This window comes from Echeneis naucrates, chromosome 17 (assembly GCF_900963305.1).
Source record: "Echeneis naucrates chromosome 17, fEcheNa1.1, whole genome shotgun sequence".
NCBI lineage: Eukaryota > Metazoa > Chordata > Actinopteri > Carangiformes > Echeneidae > Echeneis > Echeneis naucrates.
The window spans coordinates 16,927,571-16,949,091 of NC_042527.1; the positions used below are offsets into that span (position 1 = coordinate 16,927,571).

General features: G+C 41.4%; 4 protein-coding genes across 8 annotated transcripts in view; 3 read left to right on the forward strand and 1 right to left on the reverse strand.

The window, feature by feature from the left end:
• The first annotated feature begins 851 nt into the window (after positions 1–851).
• On the forward strand, positions 852–1,610 carry LOC115057668 (uncharacterized). The gene has a single exon (XM_029524855.1). The coding sequence runs from the start codon at positions 852–854 to the stop codon at positions 1,608–1,610; it is 759 nt and encodes a 252-aa protein (XP_029380715.1).
• A 424-nt stretch (positions 1,611–2,034) lies between these two features.
• ndc1 (NDC1 transmembrane nucleoporin) lies at positions 2,035–9,158 on the forward strand. 3 transcript variants are annotated; one of them, XM_029524931.1, is made up of 18 exons: positions 2,116–2,163; positions 2,969–3,089; positions 3,173–3,274; positions 3,580–3,754; positions 3,844–3,970; positions 4,248–4,356; positions 4,465–4,516; positions 4,635–4,767; positions 5,092–5,184; positions 5,281–5,362; positions 5,589–5,750; positions 5,968–6,228; positions 6,472–6,581; positions 7,027–7,077; positions 7,597–7,660; positions 7,742–7,842; positions 8,082–8,242; positions 8,331–9,158. In XM_029524931.1, the coding sequence occupies exons 1-18, from the start codon at positions 2,125–2,127 to the stop codon at positions 8,392–8,394; spliced, it is 2,007 nt and encodes a 668-aa protein (XP_029380791.1). In that variant the 5' UTR covers positions 2,116–2,124; the 3' UTR covers positions 8,395–9,158. The 3 variants fall into 3 exon arrangements, 2 of the variants coding, with proteins under 2 accessions (XP_029380790.1, XP_029380791.1); XM_029524930.1 differs by lacking the exon at positions 7,027–7,077 and having other exon boundaries at positions 2,035–2,163; positions 8,331–9,157; XR_003841947.1 differs by lacking the exons at positions 8,082–8,242; positions 8,331–9,158 and having other exon boundaries at positions 2,035–2,163; positions 7,027–7,660; positions 7,742–7,823.
• Positions 9,159–10,863: 1,705 nt separating this feature from the next.
• dcaf8 (DDB1 and CUL4 associated factor 8) lies at positions 10,864–17,357 on the reverse strand. Its single transcript, XM_029524903.1, has 13 exons — positions 17,113–17,357; positions 16,479–16,552; positions 16,265–16,360; positions 15,204–15,832; positions 14,536–14,676; positions 14,316–14,410; positions 13,868–13,978; positions 13,577–13,707; positions 13,037–13,144; positions 12,796–12,926; positions 12,452–12,571; positions 12,109–12,225; positions 10,864–11,931 (listed from the first exon to the last, which is right to left on the reverse strand). Exons 2-13 carry the CDS (start codon positions 16,513–16,515, stop codon positions 11,824–11,826), a joined length of 1,824 nt encoding a protein of 607 aa, XP_029380763.1. The 5' UTR covers positions 16,516–16,552; positions 17,113–17,357; the 3' UTR covers positions 10,864–11,823.
• Positions 17,358–20,452: 3,095 nt separating this feature from the next.
• Positions 20,453–21,521, forward strand: part of LOC115057336 (guanine nucleotide exchange factor VAV3-like) — a 39,939-nt gene continuing 38,870 nt past the window's right edge. For all 3 annotated transcript variants that reach the window (XM_029524390.1, XM_029524389.1, XM_029524388.1), the window contains exon 1: positions 20,453–20,803. In XM_029524390.1, coding sequence (XP_029380250.1) covers positions 20,600–20,803 — 204 coding nt within the window. In that variant the 5' untranslated portion in view covers positions 20,453–20,599. The remainder of the gene's footprint in view (positions 20,804–21,521) is intronic.

Below are 21,521 nucleotides of genomic sequence, written 5' to 3' on the forward strand. Positions count from 1 at the left end.
GTTCCAGATAATACATTCCATCTGATATTTTATTCATTTAGTTGTTTTCCGCTTGTAAAAATGTGTAAGGGATCCAGATACCTCCAGCAAATTAATGTGTAAATTAACTCTGAATATGTAAATTACTGCTATCACCAAGTTAACTCTCAGCTTTAGTATCACAACCTTACTTAACCCCAGCTCCCCCACATGCACAAAAACGTGACTCATAGCAGCTACTGCCAGTGCGTTTCAACAGTTTCAACAGACATTTTAAATATTTAAGGGGGAGATTGTAACCAATCAGTATAACTTCAGCATTTTAAAGAGAGTGTCTAACTTTAAAAATAGACATTTGGCTGCTGTTTCTCTTTTTCCAACTCATGGTTGAACAAACTGACAAAAGCTATTGTGATGCTATGTGGAGGAACTGACCCCCTGCAGTAGAAAACGTCACTTATCTATATAAAGCCTATTTCTACAGGTATTGAACATGTGATCGGCACATTACACAGAGGAGGCTTAGGTTTTTCCATTGATTAAAAAGGGCTGGTTTTTAGATTAAATAACAAAACAAAACAAAAGAAATTGTGTCACTTGAAACTGTGTCAAAGAGATTGTGGTGCCCTAATTAATGGTCATTCTAGCCCCAGCTTTGTGTTACACGGGAGCTGCCTGTCAAACAGATAGCCCTTTTAGAGGAATGTCACCTGCCTCAGTCTGAGGAAATCAGGCAGCTGCTTGTGCTTTCGGATTAATGAGACCAATTCTCAAGGGCTATTTGAATTCCCTCTAAAGAATAATATTTATATATTTATGTAAGAAAATGCCTTTTTAATATATATATTTTTGGGATTTGAGCTTTCCGCAGGATGGCCACCTCAAGTGGAAAAGTTGAAAAAGTGTCAAAATTTGAGACTTTAAGACTTTTGGAGAAATGCAGAAAGGAAAGAGATGATGCCCTGCACAGGGAAAGTGTTCTCAGAGAGAAACTCCGGCAGTACGAGTCAAGGATGCGTTCAACTGAGACTCTGAAACAGAAATTGAAAACCTTGACCACGGACAACAAGGAGCTGAGGAAGCAAGTGAAGGCTCTTCGTACTGAGATTGGACTAGAGTGCAGCCCTAAATTCAGTGGAAAGACAACAAGGGACATAATCAGTGATCTGAATGAGAAGGAGCAAGAGTGCAGTTCCTTAGTGGAGAAGACAGGAAAACTGAGCCTGACTGTTGATGATTTGACATCAGAGTTGGCAAATACAGTCACATCTAAAACTCTGTTAGAAGACCAAGTTCAGTCATTGCAGCAAAACCTCAAGGACATGACAAATAATCAGCGTCGTCTGCTGAAGCTGTGGGAGGACAAGAAAGCTCAGAGGGAGCAGCTTGCCCTGCCTGCAATTCCCCCGAAGCCTGGACAGAAGCCATTTGTTCATAAAGCAATTCAAACTGAGATGTCTATCAGTTCATCCCAAAGGCTCCCAGTAAATGCTTTTGAGACCAATCCATTCTCCCGGGACAATGACAAAAAGTCTGTTTTGGATAAGCACAGTTTTCCAACCTACGGAAATGGCTATCATCATGACAAGAAAGCCTTCATGCACGATGAAACTAAAGGAATTCAGAACTGATTAAGGTCAAACAGGAGAGCACAGCCAACACCGCTTCAACAACTTTGAGCAGAGGCACAGCAAATAGTTATTGGACTAATGTTTAAGTTTATAAGTACATGACATATATGATTAACAGGAAATATAGTTGAAACAATGGATTTGGCTTGTCCTAGAGTCTTCTGTAAATTAATAATGGGACAAAATTGTGATAAGAACATTTGTATAATTTCAAATGTGTTTCAATCAACCCAAACATTTTTTAAAGCGCTTATACAATTCAATACATTTTTTAATTGTATCCATTCTTTTTTTTTTTTTAATTCATTAAATAAAAGCAATTTTTGTTTAACAAGCAGTTTTAAAGTAACTAGATGACTCGCTGGCGTCAGGCAGAAGGATGGCCGACTATGAACTGGGGTCCTTCGTAGGTCTTTTGAGTGCATATGGCGCGATATGGGAAACTGAACGGAAAGTAGTTTGACAGCCGGAGAGATTATAATCACCGTGTGGCCCCCTTATTTATCCAAACAACATGTTTTCTACAGAACAGGCATGCTGGTTTATCCGTAAGGTGAGTAGTCTGTTTTGTGAAATGACTTCTTAATTCATAAAAGGACAGAAAATGTTCCGGTCGTGCTAGCTCGCTAACTGCGCATAGCTTGTGTTTATGCTAGTTTCTGCGAGCGCAGCTAACCGGCGGCGTGTTAGCTTTTAAAATTTGAGCCAAGATAATCGAAAATAAAATAAGGCCTATCCATGCCAAAAATATCCCTTTTTCCCCTTTTACTCATAATGTTATCAATACTAGTGACAGTTAAAACTGGCATCTTGCCGTCGTCTTGAAACAACTTTCTGTTTTGTCCGTGTGCTGTATTTTTAAACTTCGTTTGGAAAAAAGTTTACTGAATTCCGCATAATTAAATAACAAACGACTTTGATCGATTTAATGGCCAAGTCACAGTCACTTTCTACAGGGAACCCTAAAACTGATAGTGATAATGCTGTGTAAACTTAATCTTACATTACAGATACAGACCTCACTCCTGTGAGATGCTGGTTTTCTGCTGTAGTCTGCTTTGTAAACGGAAAAAAAGTGGAACACCCAATTTATGTGATGATGATAATAATAATAATAATAATAATAATAATAATAATAATAATAATAATTCATGTTGTCCTGCGTTAACTGTTTTACAGCTAAGTAAGACTTAAGGTTCAGGCTGTATATGACGTGTGTAAATACTTTGTCAGAAAATGATTCTATAGCAAATGTACATACATCCCAAACACACACACACACACACACACACAAAAAGTTGGGTTCATGCCTGTTTAATACTGTTAAATACATTATAATGACTGACTGATCTGTTCAGGTGATTTGCTGGCGAGCTGTGGCCAGTATTGCTTGGGCTGTCCTGTTGTTGCCACCCATCACAGCAGTTTTTGTAATCCTCAGCAGGTTCAGTCTTCTCCACCCCATCCACACGACATCAGGTGAGTCACTGTGTTCCCTTTTTCCGATTGAATTAAGAGCTGTGGGAAGTCGTTACGAAGCTTACGCTTGTTTTTATCCACAGAATGCTTGTCCCTACTAACAAGTACAAGTGCCATTTTCTCATTCATCCTGCTGGGTGGAGTGGTGGTCATGGTGGGGTTCCTGAACCTCGAGTATTATACAGGTGAGTGGCAGGATGTAGATTATCTTTGATATTTCCTTGAGGACAACTTTTTTTCTGACAGGTGTCATGTCTGATCAATTCCACATTAATACACTGCAGACATACAGAAAACAAAGAAGTAATATGATTTATCAGATGTATCATTTGATCCCACATGATTATTACCGTGGGTTTCTGTATAAGAAATGATGACTGAATTATAGACACATTGCTGAAACTTTTCATGTGTACCATTTACATTGCAAGTGCTTTTGAGTTTTCCCAAACCTTTGTTCTAACTCTACTGTTCTTTTGTTTGCCTTCAGTGATCCCAACTATAGCATGTTCAAAAATCGCCCTGTTTGGTCAGCTGCTCCACCCTCGTCAGTTTGTCAACTCCCTGGTCCATTGCATGATGGGATTAATTGTGGCTTGGTGTTGCACAGTCACCACCGGGGACCGATATGAAATGCTCAGCTACGTATGCGTGCAGAGTGATGGGTAAGCGGCTACCACATAAAACTACAACATTGTAGTTTACACCTTTCAGGTATAATTAACTGCCCCCATTTTGCTTTCTTCACTGGCAGTTCCTCTCAGATGTGTCTGAATGAGTATCACCTCGTCTTTCTGTTGGCGGGAGCCTTTGTTGGATTTTCTCACAGTCTGTTGGGTGTTATCCACAACATGAACTATGTCTCCTTTCACACTGTTCAGGTGAGTGATGTGAGTTTAATGATTTATGTGACTGAGAATTTTCTGAATGGCCTGATTACCGACCTAGATTGACTGTTGACTGCCAGTATACCTGTACACTCAGGCTAGATGAATAGATGCATCTTTCTTTAACGCTGATTAACTTGAACTACATGCAACATTCACCAAATATCACCTTTTTAATAATGCAATTTTTAACAAACACTTAGCCAAAACTTGAGTAAACAGAAATATCATCAGTTCTACTTTGCGTCATGTTCATCTGTGTTTCCCCCAGCAATACAAATACCTTCGCTTCAAGGGATCCCTGCCTTTGGTGGTGAAGTGCAGTGCCACTCAAGCACTTTACTCTATCAGGAACTTCATTGTTGTGTATTTCTTTTTGGGTAAGTGACTTTTGTTAACAAACAGAATTACTTGTTCTACAGCTATTGCTCTTGAGTGCTGTTTTAATCGTCATAGATCAATAAAATGTTTTTATTGAACTTTAACAGGACACATCCCGAGAGCATGGATCAGCAAAACACTGAACCTTCACTTGAACAGGTTAGTACAGTTTCTTAATAATTTACAATTGAACAAGAATGACATTTTGGCCAAGGCCAATCTCTGGACCAATGTAAATGTTTGCATGGATGTGGTTTTGTGCTATCTCCCCTCCCAGCTCTGTCCATACTCTGGACAGCATCGCTGGGCTGCTGGATCTTTCCCTGCTGTACCAGTTGTGGATCAGTGCCACCTTCCTCCTCTTTACGTGGTACATCACCCTACTGCTCTTCAGGATTTTTGTCACTGAGGTATGGTTTTTTTTCCTATTTATATTCTTGAGAACATGCTTCTTCACTATTAGGGCCACATCCCGAAGTTTTATTTATCCATTTCGTTTTTCAATTCATGAATGCTAATAACTTAGAAGCAGGGTGTTGTGTTGCAAAGTGGTCAACTCCCGTTTACCTTTTAAATTATTTACAGACACTAGGGGGCAGTATTGTCATTGCTGTGAATGATGGGAAATCATGTCTTAAAGGGGCCATGAGTATTTTATCGGTCTCACAATTGTCTTTAAATCATTTATCACACTAACTGATTACTTAAGACAATCACATATTCCTCAACTTTAGGTGTACAGTTTTCCCGTTCAGTCGTCTTTTACTGAAGATGCTCACCTGTGTCTTCCCAAAGTTCTTACAGACAAGCAGCCAATGATATTAAAGGTAAGTAGCACATGTATGTTCTTTCACCTTTACTCTTTGTGTGCCTGCTGGCTACTAAATATCAGTGTTGTTATGTGTCCTTCCCCAACTATTTAGTTCTTAGCAATGCAGGACTTGGCTTTGCTGTCTCAGCGATCCCCATCACGGCGCTGTGAGGTGTTCAGTCTGAGTCAGCCAGGTCTGTTTTTTTTTTTTCCCCTCTTATTCTTCTTCTTATTCTTCTTCTTCTTATTATTATTATTTTATTTTATTTTATTTTATTTTTTTAATCCCTGCAGAAACCAGGTTCTTGTTCTTACTGGTTTTCATTATTTTTGTTCTGAGTCAAATAAATTTTGACAGACTCAACAAATGTTGAGATTGTATTGGGAAGTAGCACACAATAATACAATCTTCTTTCTCAGGTGGCCATCCTCACAACTGGAACGCCATCAGTCAAGAGTGTCTGTCTCTGCTGACTGATCTGACACAGAGACTTGTAGTCTATCACGACACTGTAGCAACGAATGGCAGGGCCAAATCACTGTCTGCTGGAAGTGAAAGGAAGACTTCCTCTGAGACATCTGGTACATTGTTGCAAACCACTTATGATATTGTTTAAGACGCTGGTCCATTAATGAAACTTACATTTGATTAATTCTTTTTGGATAACTTCCAAAAAAAAATGATTACATCTTTTCTGTAGTTAGTAGGAACAGATTAAAATAACTATCAGTTATTTGAAATGTGAGAAAATTAGAAAATGGGGGGGGGGGGCATCCAATTGTTTATTTTTCTGTGAAGTTACCTCAGGAACAGAAGACTTGATGTCTCCAAGGCCCTCTGTGCTGATGAAAACTCCAGCTTCAGTCTTTGCACGCTCAGTTGTTGGAGGCCCACAGAGCCCTCTGACGGCTCCATTCACTCCTGACCTGGACAGCCCGTTTGCTTCTCCGGCCCTGCGGCGTCTCACTGCACCGGTGGAACAGTGCTCTCCATGGTACGGCACGGTGCAGAGCCCACACATCATGAGGAGGGCGCCAAAACTGTGGTCCACTTCCACAGGTGAGAAAAGGCTTTATTACTCAACAAGTCCCTAAAAATACTGCATATGTGTATACAAGTTAATAAATAGTTACCATACTGATGCCAATAAGTGATAAATCTCTGGAGCTATTAATTTAGGTGATTTCAAAATATTGAACTTCTCAGTAGATTTCAGTGTTTGCCTCAGGTTTTGACTTTCTTGTCAGGGGCTCGAAGTATTTCCACACATTTTCTCAGTTGTGATGTCCCCTATCGATGTAGATTCACAGGGTAATGGCAGTCCTCTGTCTGCTGCTTCAGTTCACACTTCCAAGCAGGAAACCTCCCAACCAAGTCTCCTGGCTCAGTTCCTCCAGAACAGAAAAGAACAGGTACACCTGCCTCATTAAGGAGCAGAACCATGAGCTTTCCATATAAGGCTTTTCACACTAAACTTTATCAACCATGCAATAATGTCAGAAGAGCCAAACGTAATGGTCTGCCTTCCCTTACTTGTGCACCTTTCTAAAACTGATAATCAGAAGGTGTGAAAATGTTTATGTAGTTCCTTCTTCATATCTCAATCTGTGATGAGGCTGGATGGCTATGACTGACACAGATGGGTTCACAGCCATGTGCAACGTGGTGCCTGATGTGTCAGTGATAACTTAAGCTTTTTGAAGTAAAGGTAACATCACATGCCTTCTTTTCTGTGTATGTCTATGTCAGATTTGCAGATGTCCCGGTCTTAGTCCAGGATTAAGCCCAAAAAGTTTTATACTTGTTCTCATTGTGTTTGTATACCCAAACAACTCAACACTTAACTGTCCCATTCAGGTTAAAAATTTCTTGGCAAAGCGGGTGCTGATAATGTATTTGTTTCATAAGGTAAGGATGTGTGTCATGTGCATGCTATCTCCCTTTAGGCTTCTTTACACACAGGGGCTTCCTGCATGCTCTCATTTGGGACAGTAGATTTTTCTTGGTTTCAACAAAAGTAACATCACTAACTCAATTTGTTACGGGTTAATTCTTTCATTAGTAATGTAGCTCTTTTCCATCCACCCAGCTGTTATGATGATTTGTTCTAATTGCCTTAAAAGCTGAAATTGAGTAATTCTGTGACATGTTGCTAATTTTTGTTTAGTATATTAATTTTTTATTGTTTAGAAATGTCATTCCATCATAACTGTCTTGGCCAATTTACCTTGCACCTTTTCCTTTATGTTCAAGCTAGTTGAGTAAGTCTGCTTAGCTTCCTGGGGTGTGTGTATCTTTTTTTTTTTAACCATGTGTGAATGCTGTAGAGGAATAAACACTAAGACATGTCAAAATAACAATTCCCTGATCTGTCTGATCCTTTGTCAGTCAGAGACTGAACTCCTATGTGCTAACACTGTCTTGCAGCTTCCAGAGGCATCAAGTCAGGCTCTTTTTGCTGACAGCCAGGCTCACATCTGGGCTTTAGAAGGTACAAAGAGATGGTATGTTTGAAATGAATACAACCTCTCGACACAACATGATCATCATTTCCACTAATATCCTCCTGCAGGGCTGTCTTATCTTGTTCAGGCTTCGTTCTCAGAGGACCAGTTTGGAGTTGTCCAGACTACATTACCCAGCATTCTTAGCTGTATGCTGGTCTTGCAGGAGGTAAGTTTAAGTAGACATGCATGCATATTTGTGGACATTGGTGTTACTGCTAAAGAAAACACAGAAACATTTTTTCACAGTAGCTGGTGGATTGAATGTGTGAAATGAAAAACTTAGCTTTGCAGTGTCACCACTAAGGTTTGTTAAACAAATATTAAGCGGTTTACTTCTCCAAATCATAAATGTTCATATAGTCCATGTAGGGGAAACAAGCAAATCACTGTTCTCTGCATCTCCAGGCTGTAGATCGCCACTTCAAGCTGCCTCATGCTTCCAGTAAGCCTGTCAGGTCGACCAGCAGCATGGGAGACTCCACCTATAAAACACTGCGCTTCGCTCTCAGGGCCACGCTCAAGACTGCCATCTACAGGATAACAACCACTTTTGGTGATCACTTAAAGTGAGACTTGTTAATAAAAAAGAAAATCAGTGGTAGAAAGATGATGATGCTGAGCTGTGATTAATTTATGTCTGTTTTTAATCCCCAGTGCTGTCCAGGTGTCCGCAGAGCACCGGAAACGACTGCAGCAGTTTCTGGAGTATAAAGAATAACACCTGGCACGTGGATTCACATCAGCGTGATGTGTATTTATTTGAACACATCAGCTTAAGTGAGGCATGATGAGGTCTCCTTTTAATAGCTACGCCTGCACGGTGTCGCGTGGGATCATGTTTAGTAGTTGAGACATCTGCACACCTTTGAGGTGTGGGCAGGAGTTCAGCTGACAGACTACAGCTCTGAGAGACAACCACCTCATAAATTTGGGAGATTGAGACCAGCGGACGCTGTGGATTAACGACTCATCCTGATTTTTTTTCTTTCCTTTGTTTCACAAAATAACACAATATTTAATTACACTTTTTTGTCAGTTGGGATGAGTTGTGAGCGGTTGTGTCTTCACAATCTGCTGTTTTCTTGAATTGTATACATGTGATTTCAAAAGATTTTCTGTCCAAAGACAAAGAAATTGATTAAATGATAATGTAGCCAGCAGGAATATGTTGTGTGTTGTTATCGACATGACTTTGCTTTTGTTCAGAGAACTGCTAAACAGAAACACCAGCAAGATTTAAGTCATCACATCACAAGTTCATCAACTACATGCAAACATCTTGTTTTTGTCAGTTCTGTTCATGTGTGAGAATATTTTGTTACATGCCTCAAAGACCTCTTAAATTAAAACCATGAAATTCAATTAGTCAAGTTTTTGTCCCATCAGTCCTGTGCATCGTAGATGTTTGGAAGCTATTATCAATGCCAGCCTGTGGTTATCCAGTTAGTGCTGCCACTGTGTGATTTCAATCTGTTTGGTCACGACTTGAACTTGTGCAATTAAAATGGGCAACGCCTGAAGTTTGGTTTGAGTTATGAAGCAATCAGCTTCTCCTTTCCAGTTGCTTGCAAAGACTCATTGAGTCTTAAAGTAACTCTGTCATAGCTTGTTTTAGTTTGAAAGGATGATACAAAAACCTCAAAGCACATCAAGGAAAAGATGCAATGGGAGTACAATGTTTGGCTTTTATAAGCTCATTTTTTATATGAACACTCACCTAATATTACAAACATCCAAAATCCTTAAATACTTAATTTAAAAGAAGACCCTCATTTAAGTCAGTGGAATTTGAACGACATGAACATTTCCGACAGAGCTCGTCTTATGAAACACACAGTTCTCCAAACTTCATTTACTGCTTTTAGTTCTTTTTTTTTAGAAAACAATCACCTCCAACTGTATAAATTGCTTTTTTTTTTTTACTACCTGAATAAACTCATTGATCAAACCCTGCAACAGGTGTTTGAAATCTGGTGTAACTTGAACTTGTTTGGCCTCAAATAAATCATGATGCAGCAGTTAAACACAACAACAAATGACACTAAAACGACAATAACATCAAGAGCACTGTCTTTTAGTTTATTGCACGAATCGTACATTTCCAACTGAACTTGTAGAATGCAATATTAGGCAGTGGTGGAGAAAAATTGTCCATCAAAAGCCTCATGTATACAAGATGCCAAAAATAGCCAGTGGGAAAAATCTGAATATTACTGTCTGAAATTATGGAGTACAATACAGAAAGGAAATACAGTTTTGAAGTAGTTGTTATTTTTTGAACAGGAATCAAAACCTTTAATACTTGAAATGACAAATATTCTGTCCACAACAGAAGGAAGTCATTCATAAAAGGAAAAATGGTGCCTCAAGTATTTTGTTTTCTCTGGAATTTAAAAGTACTTTGTCCTCATATCGAATATAAACCTCTGCATCAATCAATTCAAATGTTCCAACATCTTTTTTTTTTTTTTTAAGTCAAACAGCATTTGCTAAAGTAGGTTTTTTTTTTACAGTTTTAATATATATTTATATATGTACATATAAATTCAACTAACTAGAGTTCTCATAGAAAATGAGAAAAGCTGGACTTTATCGCTCTCACACAACAAATGACTGGCAAGCATATTGACCCTGCCGACCCCTGTCCTCCTCTTATGAGCCAATGATAATACAGCACAGACATACGTTCCCTCCCACACGGTTTGCTGGCTGCAAACAGCCAACCTCCATAGTTTGAGGCGTCACTTGGAAATTGATTGCAGGCGTTAAAATGTCGCAGAAGGATTTTAAAAGAACCACATCAACAAGCGGAGTGTTGGTCACTCCAGTCTCAACTGGCTCATCGGCAGTGTTTTCATTGCGATTGATCCAAGTCGGTTCTGGTTTCTTAGACAACAGGGCCTGAAATCAGTCCTCATCTCCTATGCAGATGCTGAATGCCATCTGTTTGTCCAATGTAATGTTCACAGGGAGGTGAACTGAAGATTTCCTATCGAAGACGGGTGTCAGGATGGTGAGTGAGGGGGGGGGGGGGGGGGGGGGGGGGGGCTGGTGGAAGCAAGAGGAAACCTCCTCTTCCTCTGTTAAGAAATCTAAGTGCAAAACACCCACCTTCAGCGCCCCCCCCCCAAAAAAAAAAAAAAAATTTAATTGTAAAATAACACTAAAGAAAAAAATTTCACTGTAAATTTCCAAATGATAGCCTTCCCCCTAAAAAAAAAAAAACAAAAAACAAGAACAAAACCACACACAGCGCACATTTTGTCTTTGTCTCACACTAAAGCATCCCTGATTCAAAGTGCACTCAGCGAGGGGGGAGGCGACGTAAGGGGCAGCATGTCGGGTGATGCAGCACGTAGAGATTTAGTAGTCCTCTGGGAGCAAACGTGTGACTAAACGCAACCAACTGCTCAAGTTCAGGGTCAGAAATCAGTAAGAGGCCGTGCTGATGTGGAGAGAGAACAGGGTGATTCCGCCTCAAAGTTCGAACGTTAAAGGAAGTCACATTTAGGGGATGGTTTCATGGTACGTCCGCGCCCTTACACCCTGTGGACCCCTCTTCATCACCACAGAAAGCTTGAGGGCACTAGGTGTGTTGCTAAGAGAGGGGTTGGGGTTGTGTGCTGGTGACGTGTAGCTTACTGCAGGGTGCCTAACGTTGGAGGTGCTTGTTGCCATACATGCACAGTACAGAGATCTGGGACTAGGCAGAGCAAAAAGAAAATGTATGGACAAGCACGGGCCTCCAAGTGGTTTATAGGGACGTAAGCACTCACTAAAGCTCTTCATAGAATTCTCAAAAATTTGGATTCTCCAACCAGGTGTTAACAAAAATCGGTCACTCTGCTTCAAATGTGTATTTAGGTAAATGTGTGTTGTTCTGTGTGAGATTGTATTATGTGTAAAAGAAAAACCAAAAACCAAGTCTGTGGCTTGTCAGTGTTTGAATATGCCAGTGTGTCAATAGTGCTTGCCTATGTGCATCAATTCAAGGGCAATAAAGTGTGTTCATGTGTGTGTGCAGTGGGGTCCAAAGGCCTGAGACCCCTCTGTAATTCACATCAATAGAAAAGAGGTCCCAGGCATTTGCACTCCACTTTATGTGTGTGTGTGTGTGTGTGTGTGTGTGTGTGTGTGTGTGTGTGGCTCAGGAGGACATGCACTGCACATGGTCTGGACCTCCATCCTCTTCATCAGAGGAATCTGGAGAGCTCCAGGACTCGTCTGTGTCGGGGTCTGTACCCTCACGGCGGGCCTGGATCAAGACAGAGAGGAAGGGAACTGAAAAAAGTGGAAGTGGGGCCATTTGGGCTTCAACCAGACACACTGATTATTACACCTGCCATAACTAACGACCCCACCTGACAATACTCAGTGAGAAAGACAGGAGAAAAACAAATGTAACGTTTCCTCGGTTTGTTTGAGAGCTCACCCTCGGGGGCCGTCTGTTCCTCATGTGTCTCATCAGGAACCACAGCAGCTGGGTGTCGTACTGGTCACCGTGGCGCACGCTGTCTTCATCACGCTCCCGCTTGTTTTTCTTCATCACCTGAGCAAACACAAGAGAGCCTTAATGAGAGCTGCGAATGTGCTAAACAAGACTGCTCACGTGCAAAAGACACGCTCATCATTTTGTTGCACATCCTGGATTTCTTTTTGGGGGGAATTTGATATATTTTATATATTTATTTTACTCATGACATAAGCATGAGTCCATTAAAATGTTGCTATAACCGATTGGACAAAGGCCACAACTCCAACAAACAGAAGAATACCTCTTTTAGACCCTTGAGTCCTGTGGGGCTTTCAGCGGTGGGGGCCCAGAGTTTGATGTCGTGGTCCAGCCCACTGGTGGCCATACCAGGTAGGTGAGGATGAGGCTCCAGGCAGTTTACCTGAGTATGAAGGTGATGGGGAATTTTACAGAAGCAAATAACTCTGCAGCTCAGGAAAATATAAGCTGACATGTCAAAGCAGCAAATGTATTATTATCACAATAATCGAAAACTACTATGTGGCTGCTTCGAGGCAAAAGAAACGCTGTATAGTCATCGCTGAAACAAAGAGAACGGAATAGTGATGTTTACACTGGTGGTATATATTTGTGTCATTTACTCACCACTCCTCCTCTGTCTCCCTCCATAAACTGGACGATACGAGCTGAATACTTGTCCCAAAGATAAATGTGTCCACAGTCACTGCCACTGACCACAAACTCGCTGCACGGCCCATAGAAGTTCACCCCCTTCACTGTTAGGAAGAGGCCAAAATGGAGATCAGTTACAGTCGATAGGTGTGATTTTTAAAAGTGCAGCTGGGTACACAGGTCTGAATTATGACTGTGGACTGAACTCCGTTACCTGTGGCATTATTGCGGTGCCCCTTGTACCTCCTGCGATAGTCAGCTCCGTCGCTGTGGTTGGAGTCAAACAGGTAGATGTCCTCGTCATTGTAACTGGCCAGGAGCTCTAGAACAGACCAAGAGGATCAGTGATTTACTGAATTCCTCTGGAAGTGATAAAGGCAGAGGAAGTACAGATCGTCATCCATTCAAAAGTTCATTGTCGACTAGCTGAGTAAATGTATTCAGTGAGTCCGTGTCATTGATGTTGCATTTGGTTACATCAGGGTTAAAAGGAACATTTCAAGGCAATTATTCAAGCAAACGCCAAGTGCAGGCCTCGTTATTTCAATGATACTTCTAAAATATAGACATCAGAATGAGAAATTACATAAAGACGATCAAATTGAATTGAATTAGAAATGGACTGGAAACAGGATTACATCATGCCATAGGAATATGACATCATTGAAAACAAGTTGTCCCCATTCCTCCCCCTCTCTGTCAATGTCAATACTTTACTAAGTTTTGTCATGTTTTCATTGTGCAAGGTATTTACCTGTCCCATCATGACTGTACACAAGGCAGGTTATGTTGGTTTTGGACTCACTGGATACCAGATGTGAAGGACAAAATTTTTTCAGTACACCATTGTTATCGTTTTCATTAATCTTCCTCTGGTCATAAATCCTAGAGAGAGTGAGAGGAGCCAAATGTGAAAAAAGAAAAAAACCAAAACAAACTATCATTAAGTAACACTAAAAAAAGATGGTAAATGACAAGTTCAAACACTCAGCAACTTTTTCCATCGCCTCCATTTACGACAGTGGTACAATAAGCTGGTTCCTACCTCACATACTGGTCTCTCCCACCCACAGCAAAGTGGTGCGTCTTTGCTGGGTTCACAAAGATGGTATACAGGCCAACTTTTTTATCACCCTCCTTTACAACCACCAGTTTACTGCCACATAAAGAAAAAACAGCTATGAGAAAAGGGAAACAGAAGCGCATCGAACAAAGAGGAAGGTGTTTCCAAGTGGTTGTTCACCAACATGAGCTGAGAGATATTTGTGTAAGAGCACTACAAAAGATGACCTAATAAATGTCAAGGCTGTATCAATATCGGTCTGATTCTGAATTGCTTCAGTTTTACTAAATTGTTATTTAACTTACAAACACCTGAATTAGCCTCCTCTGTCAACGCAGCTCTAACAAGATAAATAGCTCTCACAAGAGATTTGACTTCATTAGGGCAACCAAATTTAACCTTGGTTAACTAGAAAAATGGTATTGCTCACTTGGCAGGACGGTCTAGACGCAAGTCAATACCGAACACCACGGCGTCCTCACCAGCAGACAGAAAGGAACAGGGTGAATCAGGCTCGAGGGCCAGCTGAAATTAAAACATGGAGATAAATATAGATGGATTAGTGACAGTACTCCATTACCAAGCCTACAGGCTATTACATATACCACAAACACTCCACTTTCATTTGCCCATACAGTTTCAGCACTCACCTTGTGTGCCGCCCCTTTATGCTGTGCTACCCGTTTGGTGTTCTTGCAGCGCTGTGTGGCAGAGAGCTCGGCCACTCTGATCTGACCATCTCGAGCGCACATAGCTAAGGTGGAGTCTCCACTGTGAGGCAGGAACTTTGCCTAAGTGTATCAAGGAAAGGGGGAGTTTCAAAAGACAAGATGGTTTGATTAGTCATTTGGCCATGTTGTTAGTGTCTGCTGTCTTGTGTTGCAAAATTTAATATTTATCACTGGCAATACATCATCTATGACCTCATGGCGAAATCATCTACATCTACACACAACAAAATTTCACCAAACACCAAAATATGATTCTGTGGAAATTACAGAGTGCATGTTTTTCCTTTTGTGACGACAGATACTCCATTAATCAATTATAATGAAGCAATTATTTTGCTGCCAGAAAATTTTACTGGTATTAAAAAATTATAATCCATAAAATGCTCATTCAATTTAACAAGGAAAATCATTGACTCGTCACAACATCACTTTTTGTTCTTCTCTCTTATATAGCAATGTGACTTTATATATCTTTATTAAAGACATCACTTGGGAAACTTTGGAGTTTTTGTAATTGGCATTTTTGCTTATTTTACTGATTGAAATATTAATTGATAATTAGTATAATCACTGGATCCAGCCCTTACCTGAAACACATTGCTCTTGTGTCCGCTATCAAACTCCAGCTCAGCATGACGGATGGCCCAGTCCCAGATGACAACTCGCAGGTCATCACTGCCGGATGCCAGACGTGTGCCTGAGGGATTGAAGTGTAATGTGTTGACACAGCCTGTGTGCTTCTCCAGGCGGCCCTGGAGCTCCAGCCTCTGCACAAGACCCCGGGCTCCACAGACACGCCTCACAAACTGGTGGGATTCCCTGCCAATTTCTCTGGAGCGCAGCGAAGGTATTGCCCGCCAATTAGGCCCACGGAGGTCACGGAGCTCTGCTCCTAGCCACGCATCCATAGCCTCATCGTCTTCTTCATCTTTTTGCTCTTCTTCTTCATCCTCATCTTCATCCTCATCTGAGCTGGAGGAGTGGTTGGTGCCACCGCTGGGTCTGTTTCTCTTTCTAGCTGCCCTTTTGCCACTGTCTTTATCTTTAGCTCTCTCTTGTCTGCCTCCCTCACTTTCTCTTTCACCATCCTCAGTCAGGGAGTAGAGCCCACTGCCATCCATGCTGTCTGTGTCTTCTTCCTCTTCTCCCTCTCTGTTTGTGCCCATCTCTCCTTCCACATCTGGCATGGGCTTCTCTCCAGACACCTCTCCTGTTTCTTTGGGTGGAAGGAAATCCAAAGGCAAGGTGAGTAAGTCTAATTGGGAGACTGTACAAAAAGGTGTGCAATTTCTGCACAAATTCTGCTTCAAAATACATCAATAATTCGTTCCTATCTGGATGTAAATATGTGATAAAGCTAAGCTGCAGTAGTGGTAAGTGAAGCAGTGTATCCTGAAGCCAATGCAGGCAGAGAGAACATTGGTGAATTACTAAGATGTTGAGCCACCATGTGCTGCCAGAACAGGTTCAACACTCCCTGACAAATCTCTAACAAACTTAACATAACCATTAAAGTATCAAGTGATCATGTTTTCTTTTAATCTGCCGCCAACATGCACGTGCATTTGTTTGCATAAAAATTTAAATGACAGCGAAGCAAAGTTTCTACTTCGTCAATCTCTGTAGCCGAGCCATAAAAATGGTTTACCATCTTGAGAGGAGGACTGAGTTAGTTCTCCTTTGCTTCCAGAGGGATCCCCCTCCTTGTGTTGATCTTCTCCGGGCTCCTTCTCTTCAGAGCCACCTGGTAAAAACCAAAATGTGTCCTGTGATTACCTGATCGTGCTAAAGAGGGACAGGACAGCTGGCTCAGTTATGGCCTTCAGAAACAGGCCAGTTATCTTCTAATACTGATCCTTTACCGTTAAGTGCTGTGGATTTTCTGTCAGCCTCAGCCATTGTGTCTCTTTTGTCCTGCGTCGACCCAAGAGAGGACCTTTGGAGTGACACACACACACACACACACACACAACAAATGGTTGATTATTATCCAAGCTGCCAAATGCTCAAATCAACACCAGACAAAATTGTATGCACGAGTGAGTAAACATCACCATCATCATTGTCAAAACCACCGAACTCACAACTGTGTGTTGTCGTCGTCGTTGTTGTTATTATTATTGTTGTTGTTGTTGTTGTTGCCTTTTAGCTCCGTAAGCTTTCAAACTAACAGCTCGGCTAATTTAACCACCAAATGACGACTTTTAACTACACAAACTCGCTCGCTAGCTGCCTCACAGGCCGGGTTTGGTGTCTCATTTTGCTCTGTTGTGGTGGTTGATTGTGAATTGGCTTCTAAAGAAACGACAAACAACAACAACAACAACAACAACAAAAAGAAACAAAAACGAAAATCGGCTCTGCTCTTCCACAAGCTAATGCTAACCAGGTCAATGGCTAACAAACATCGAAACTAAACGCTTCTGTCAGCTCGTGCTAACAGCTGGCTGTCGGCTAACAGGCTAGCGATGCTAACTAGCACAAGGCTAGCGTTACCTCTACTGGGAGGCCCGACGAGGCGCACTTCTTAGTTTGGTCCTAATCTTTGCTGCAGATTTATTCTCTCCGGCTGAACGCTTAGCTCCTGGGCCGAGTGTCTCCGCTGGGATTTCTCTGGCGGAAAACACACGACATCAGGGACGGGTGCAGAAAAGTTGGTGTGAAAGAGCACACAGTTCATGAAGCAGGATGCGTCCACATTGAGCTGGCTGCTCTGTTTATGTTTTGACGGTTCAGTTTCTCTCGCTCTCTCTTTTTTTTTTTTTTTTTTTAGTTTTGTGATTCAATTTCCGGTGTCGGGCTCGCTTTTTTTCCCCTTCCGGAAGTTTACAAGCATATTAAAGCACCCATCTGTTATTATGAATGAGGGTGCATGTTTTTTTTTTAATACCTTGGTTTGCTGGAGTTGGAGATAATGATAGATAATAGATAATGATATTAATCTGATTCATGTTTTCTGTTGTTATTTTTTTTTATCTTGGCCTGTTGCTCCAATTGTCACTGGAAGCAGGAAAATCACCATCTGTTACACATAATATTAGATAGAAATTAACTCAGGCTAAAAATGTTAGTAATTCGACTCGAATATAAAATTAATCAAATATAATATGCTGGAATAAAATAGGAATGGTACAAAAAATGTTATTTTGAAAAATATGAAAATGTAACAACTGTAACAAGTTTTTTTGAGAATATTCACACTTTTCCTTAACAACAAATTATAGTTAAGCTTTGGTTATCGTTTGTGCATACTGGGGAGGCTCCAACTTTTGGAGATTTGTGGTGTTAAACTTGTATTTTAGAGGTTCTAATGATTTACACTGAGGCCGGGAATCGAACCTAGGACCTCCTCGTTGGGTGGCATTGGCCCTGTGGTAATGTGAGATAAATAAGAATCAGTCTTTGTGTAAGAAGAACTACGTTACCCAGCAGCCTCTGCTTTCGCGCAGACTCACTAGCAGCCTGAAGATGTCCGGTAGGATGCAGCCTGTGCTGCTGTTTGTTGGCAGCTTCACTTCTTGTTTTCCTCTGCTGTGCTTTTCTCACATCACACAGACCGTCAGAAACATTTTCACAGAGCTTCACGGCGGTCTGCTTTCTGTGTTTATGCTCGTTCAGTCTTTGGGAGTTCGCAAAATCCCTCAAAAAGATCCTTACAAACTGAAAAGTTGGCTTAAATGGCTGTTTAGATAACAACCAGAGTGAACTCCCGGTGAACATGCCGACAAGCTGCTATCACTATAAAAATAACCGGTTTGGTTAAAGTCAAATCGAAATTATTTCGATTCGATATTTGAAGGTTACAATATAAATTTTGCTCGGATAAAAGAGATTTGAGAAAATGTGCAAACTGCAGCTGTTTTGACAGAGGGTGAATATTAAAGAGTAACCAGTAGCCTACTGCAGCACTTGTCTCTCTGTTAAACTGGACTCTAAAATAATTAATTAAAGATATAATTTGAAAACCGTTTCAGTTTTAAGTTAGCAGTAAATGAATGAGGCCTCAGAAACCACCATTGTCAGCCATGCTGTGAGGGTGATGTCCTTTCTAATGAACATAGTCATAGTTTGTTTTTTCTTTTCTTTTTGTACACAGAGAAGTGCAGCAGTATTTTGCATGAAAAGCAAAATAAAAGTTTGTAAAGTTTGTTTCAGATCAACTATTCTCACAAATTCTTTGCCATTTGGGTTTCGAACAGTTGTGGTATTTCCCTTTCGTTTGCAGAGTTTTCATAGCGTCTGCGTACAGAACGATCTGCTCTGGGCACGGGAATCAAACCTAGAACTGTCTTGTTGTGATGCATCAGGCAGTGACACTAACTAACGCTGTGGTGCCTACGAGTCTGAGGACATGACAGTGGTAAGACTTCTTCACAGTTGTGGTGGATTCCTGGTTTTCAGGTGGATGCTGCTGCCCCATAACAAGCAAGTTTCAGGTTCAGTTCCCACCCTTCAGTTCACAGCTACTACATTGGATGTGTTCTGGGAGGTGACAGATACTGTTGCTTATATATATAACTTAATCCTGAACACTCAGAAGGGAACTATTGTAACTGTAATATTTTTTTTTTTAATTGACAGCAGTCACATTACACATTACACACCTTCCGGTAGTTTATTATTATTATTATTATTGTTAATGATATTAATAATAATAATAATCACAACAACAACAACAATAATAATAATAATAATAATAATAACCAACCGGTTTCTTCTAATGTCAGCTTGTCTAATTCCAGCTTTGTGATGCTGAATGTGAATCTGGTGTCAGTTTTGTGTGATGTTTATCCAAAGGACACCATTGTGCATTTGTCAATTTTGTTGTCCCTTGTTATTTTAATGGAAACTATCTGACCGAGTTTCTGGGATGTTTTCATCTACACTACAATCTATGATTGCATTGAGAGAGAATTGTCCGGTTTAGCCCATTTACTGTTACATATGTTGAACCCTGATCAGTGTGTAAGGAAACACCTGGCTGCCTCACTTTGGGTAAAACATGACGGGATCCCTCTGCTTCCTTCCTGTGTTTATGTAACGGGCTTACTGACAGCGATCTACAGTAAATCCCCACAGAGGGCGATGCCCTTCTGTCTGCTGCTGCTGGATCCTCTGACTCTGTCCTCTCTGGTTGTATTAATGACTGCAGTGAAACATAGGGATCACTGCTCCCCAGTCAAGAACTGAGATTACAGTCACCTTTCAAAGCTTCTTATAATCCACATGGAATGTCAGCTGACATTGTGAGACTGAAGGGCAAAGTGTTTTAGTCTGTACAACATCAGAAGTCGATTTAAATAATAATAATAATGATGATAAGAATAAAACAGCTTAGTTGACAAGATAAAATAATAATGAAAAGTTATCTGAAGATGCCAAATATTTTTTTTCTTTTTTCTTTAAAATCAAACAAACTTATTTCTCGTGATGTGATAATATACAGATGAGTCAATAAGTAAATTCATCATTGGTTAGATTTATTAGAAATAATAACACCCTGGAAGCCCAACAGTGAATATTTCCGATTTGAGATTTAAAAAGTTTGCCACTCTGTTGTGGATCACCTGTTGCATCAAATTTGATTCAACAAAAAGCAGACAGGATGGATTTCGGCGGTTGAGTTGACTTCACAGGTGTAAAGTCTGGTTCCATTTCAGAAGTAGGTTGAGCGGAAACTTAAAGTGCACCGTGAGAGTCAGGACCACCTCAGAGGAAATCTGACTGAGGGAGGAAGGGGAAGTTGTTGGGGTCGGGGCGGAGGTGGGGATGGAGGGGGTGAGGGGTGAGGGGGGAGGTGGGCAGCTCATAAGCTGTAGCTGCTCGGTCTCTCCTCCAGAGTCGATGCCGGAGTTTGGAGAGCCGGACGCCGGGGCGCAGAGCGCAGCTGTGGCCATGCCGCTCACAGCTTCACTATAGGAGGACAAGTTTCCACATCTGGAGCCGAGCTGCCGTCCTCCACCTCCACCACCCGCCCGACAACATGGAGTACTGGCGGCAGTGCGCGGCGTGGCTGATCGGCTGCAACGTGCTGCCCACCAACCACCGGGTCACTGCGGACTCGGCGCAGGTGTTCGACCTGGCGCAAACCCTGCGGGACGGGGTGCTGCTGTGCCAGCTGCTGAACAACCTGAGGCCCGGCACCATCAACCTGAAGGAGATCAACCTCCGGCCGCAGATGTCCCAGGTAGTGCTACTGCAATGCTTTTTATCTGCATCAGATGTCAGCCAAATGATGCCAGCTCATTGTTACTGCTGCTTATGAGCAGTCCCTGAAGGTGCGTTACGTTCTGCATGAATTAGATTTACAGCATGTTGGCAGCTTAACTGACTTGAAAGTGTGTCAGCTTCAACCACCACGTCGAAGCTGTAAAAGTTTTTGGTTTTGTCTCAGGAGGGCAGCGGTTGGTGCACAGTAGTACAGAAGTCTTATCATAGAAATCTTAAAAGTTTAAGGCGCAGGCTTTTATTTCCGTAGTATTAACCAACTCCATGTTTTCCCCAGACCAATAAATTGCCAGGATGTGCAGCTTTTAATGGAAATGATTATTATCACTGGAAATAAAGAGCCATCTTGTTTTATTTGGCACTCTGATAAAGTGTCACAGTGAACATGAAGGCCACAGACTGACCTCTGTCAGACTCAGACTGGAGATTATCTGATGTCGTCTCATCCTTGTTCTAAATACAACAATGGATCCAAACAGACTTACTTTGCCCTGAAACGTTAAAAATGTCTTCTCTCATTTACATGTGGGAACACTTAACATCTCTAAACGTCCCTCAACCTGTGAAACTCAAATGAAAAGTCCACGACTGACTGCTGTGTTTCTCTTTACCCGTTCCTCCTGCTGCCACTGGAGAGGCCTGATAAAATCCTGGCTTTGATCCACCCATTAGTCAGG

Excerpts from the sequence above, each read along its gene's own strand:
- LOC115057668 (XM_029524855.1), top strand. The coding sequence starts at position 852 with ATGGCCACCTCAAGTGGAAAAGTTGAAAAAGTGTCAAAATTTGAGACT.
- ndc1 (XM_029524931.1), top strand. The coding sequence starts at position 2,125 with ATGTTTTCTACAGAACAGGCATGCTGGTTTATCCGTAAG. Across the intron at positions 2,164-2,968 it reads CATGCTGGTTTATCCGTAAG|GTGATTTGCTGGCGAGCTGT; the intron begins GTGAGTAGTCTG and ends TGATCTGTTCAG. Across the intron at positions 8,243-8,330 it reads ACTTTTGGTGATCACTTAAA|TGCTGTCCAGGTGTCCGCAG; the intron begins GTGAGACTTGTT and ends TTTAATCCCCAG.
- dcaf8 (XM_029524903.1), bottom strand. The coding sequence starts at position 16,515 with ATGGCTGAGGCTGACAGAAAATCCACAGCACTTAACG. Across the intron at positions 13,979-14,315 it reads CGTCTAGACCGTCCTGCCAA|TAAACTGGTGGTTGTAAAGG; the intron begins GTGAGCAATACC and ends TTTATGTGGCAG. Across the intron at positions 13,145-13,576 it reads GTACAGTCATGATGGGACAG|AGCTCCTGGCCAGTTACAAT; the intron begins GTAAATACCTTG and ends GGTCTGTTCTAG.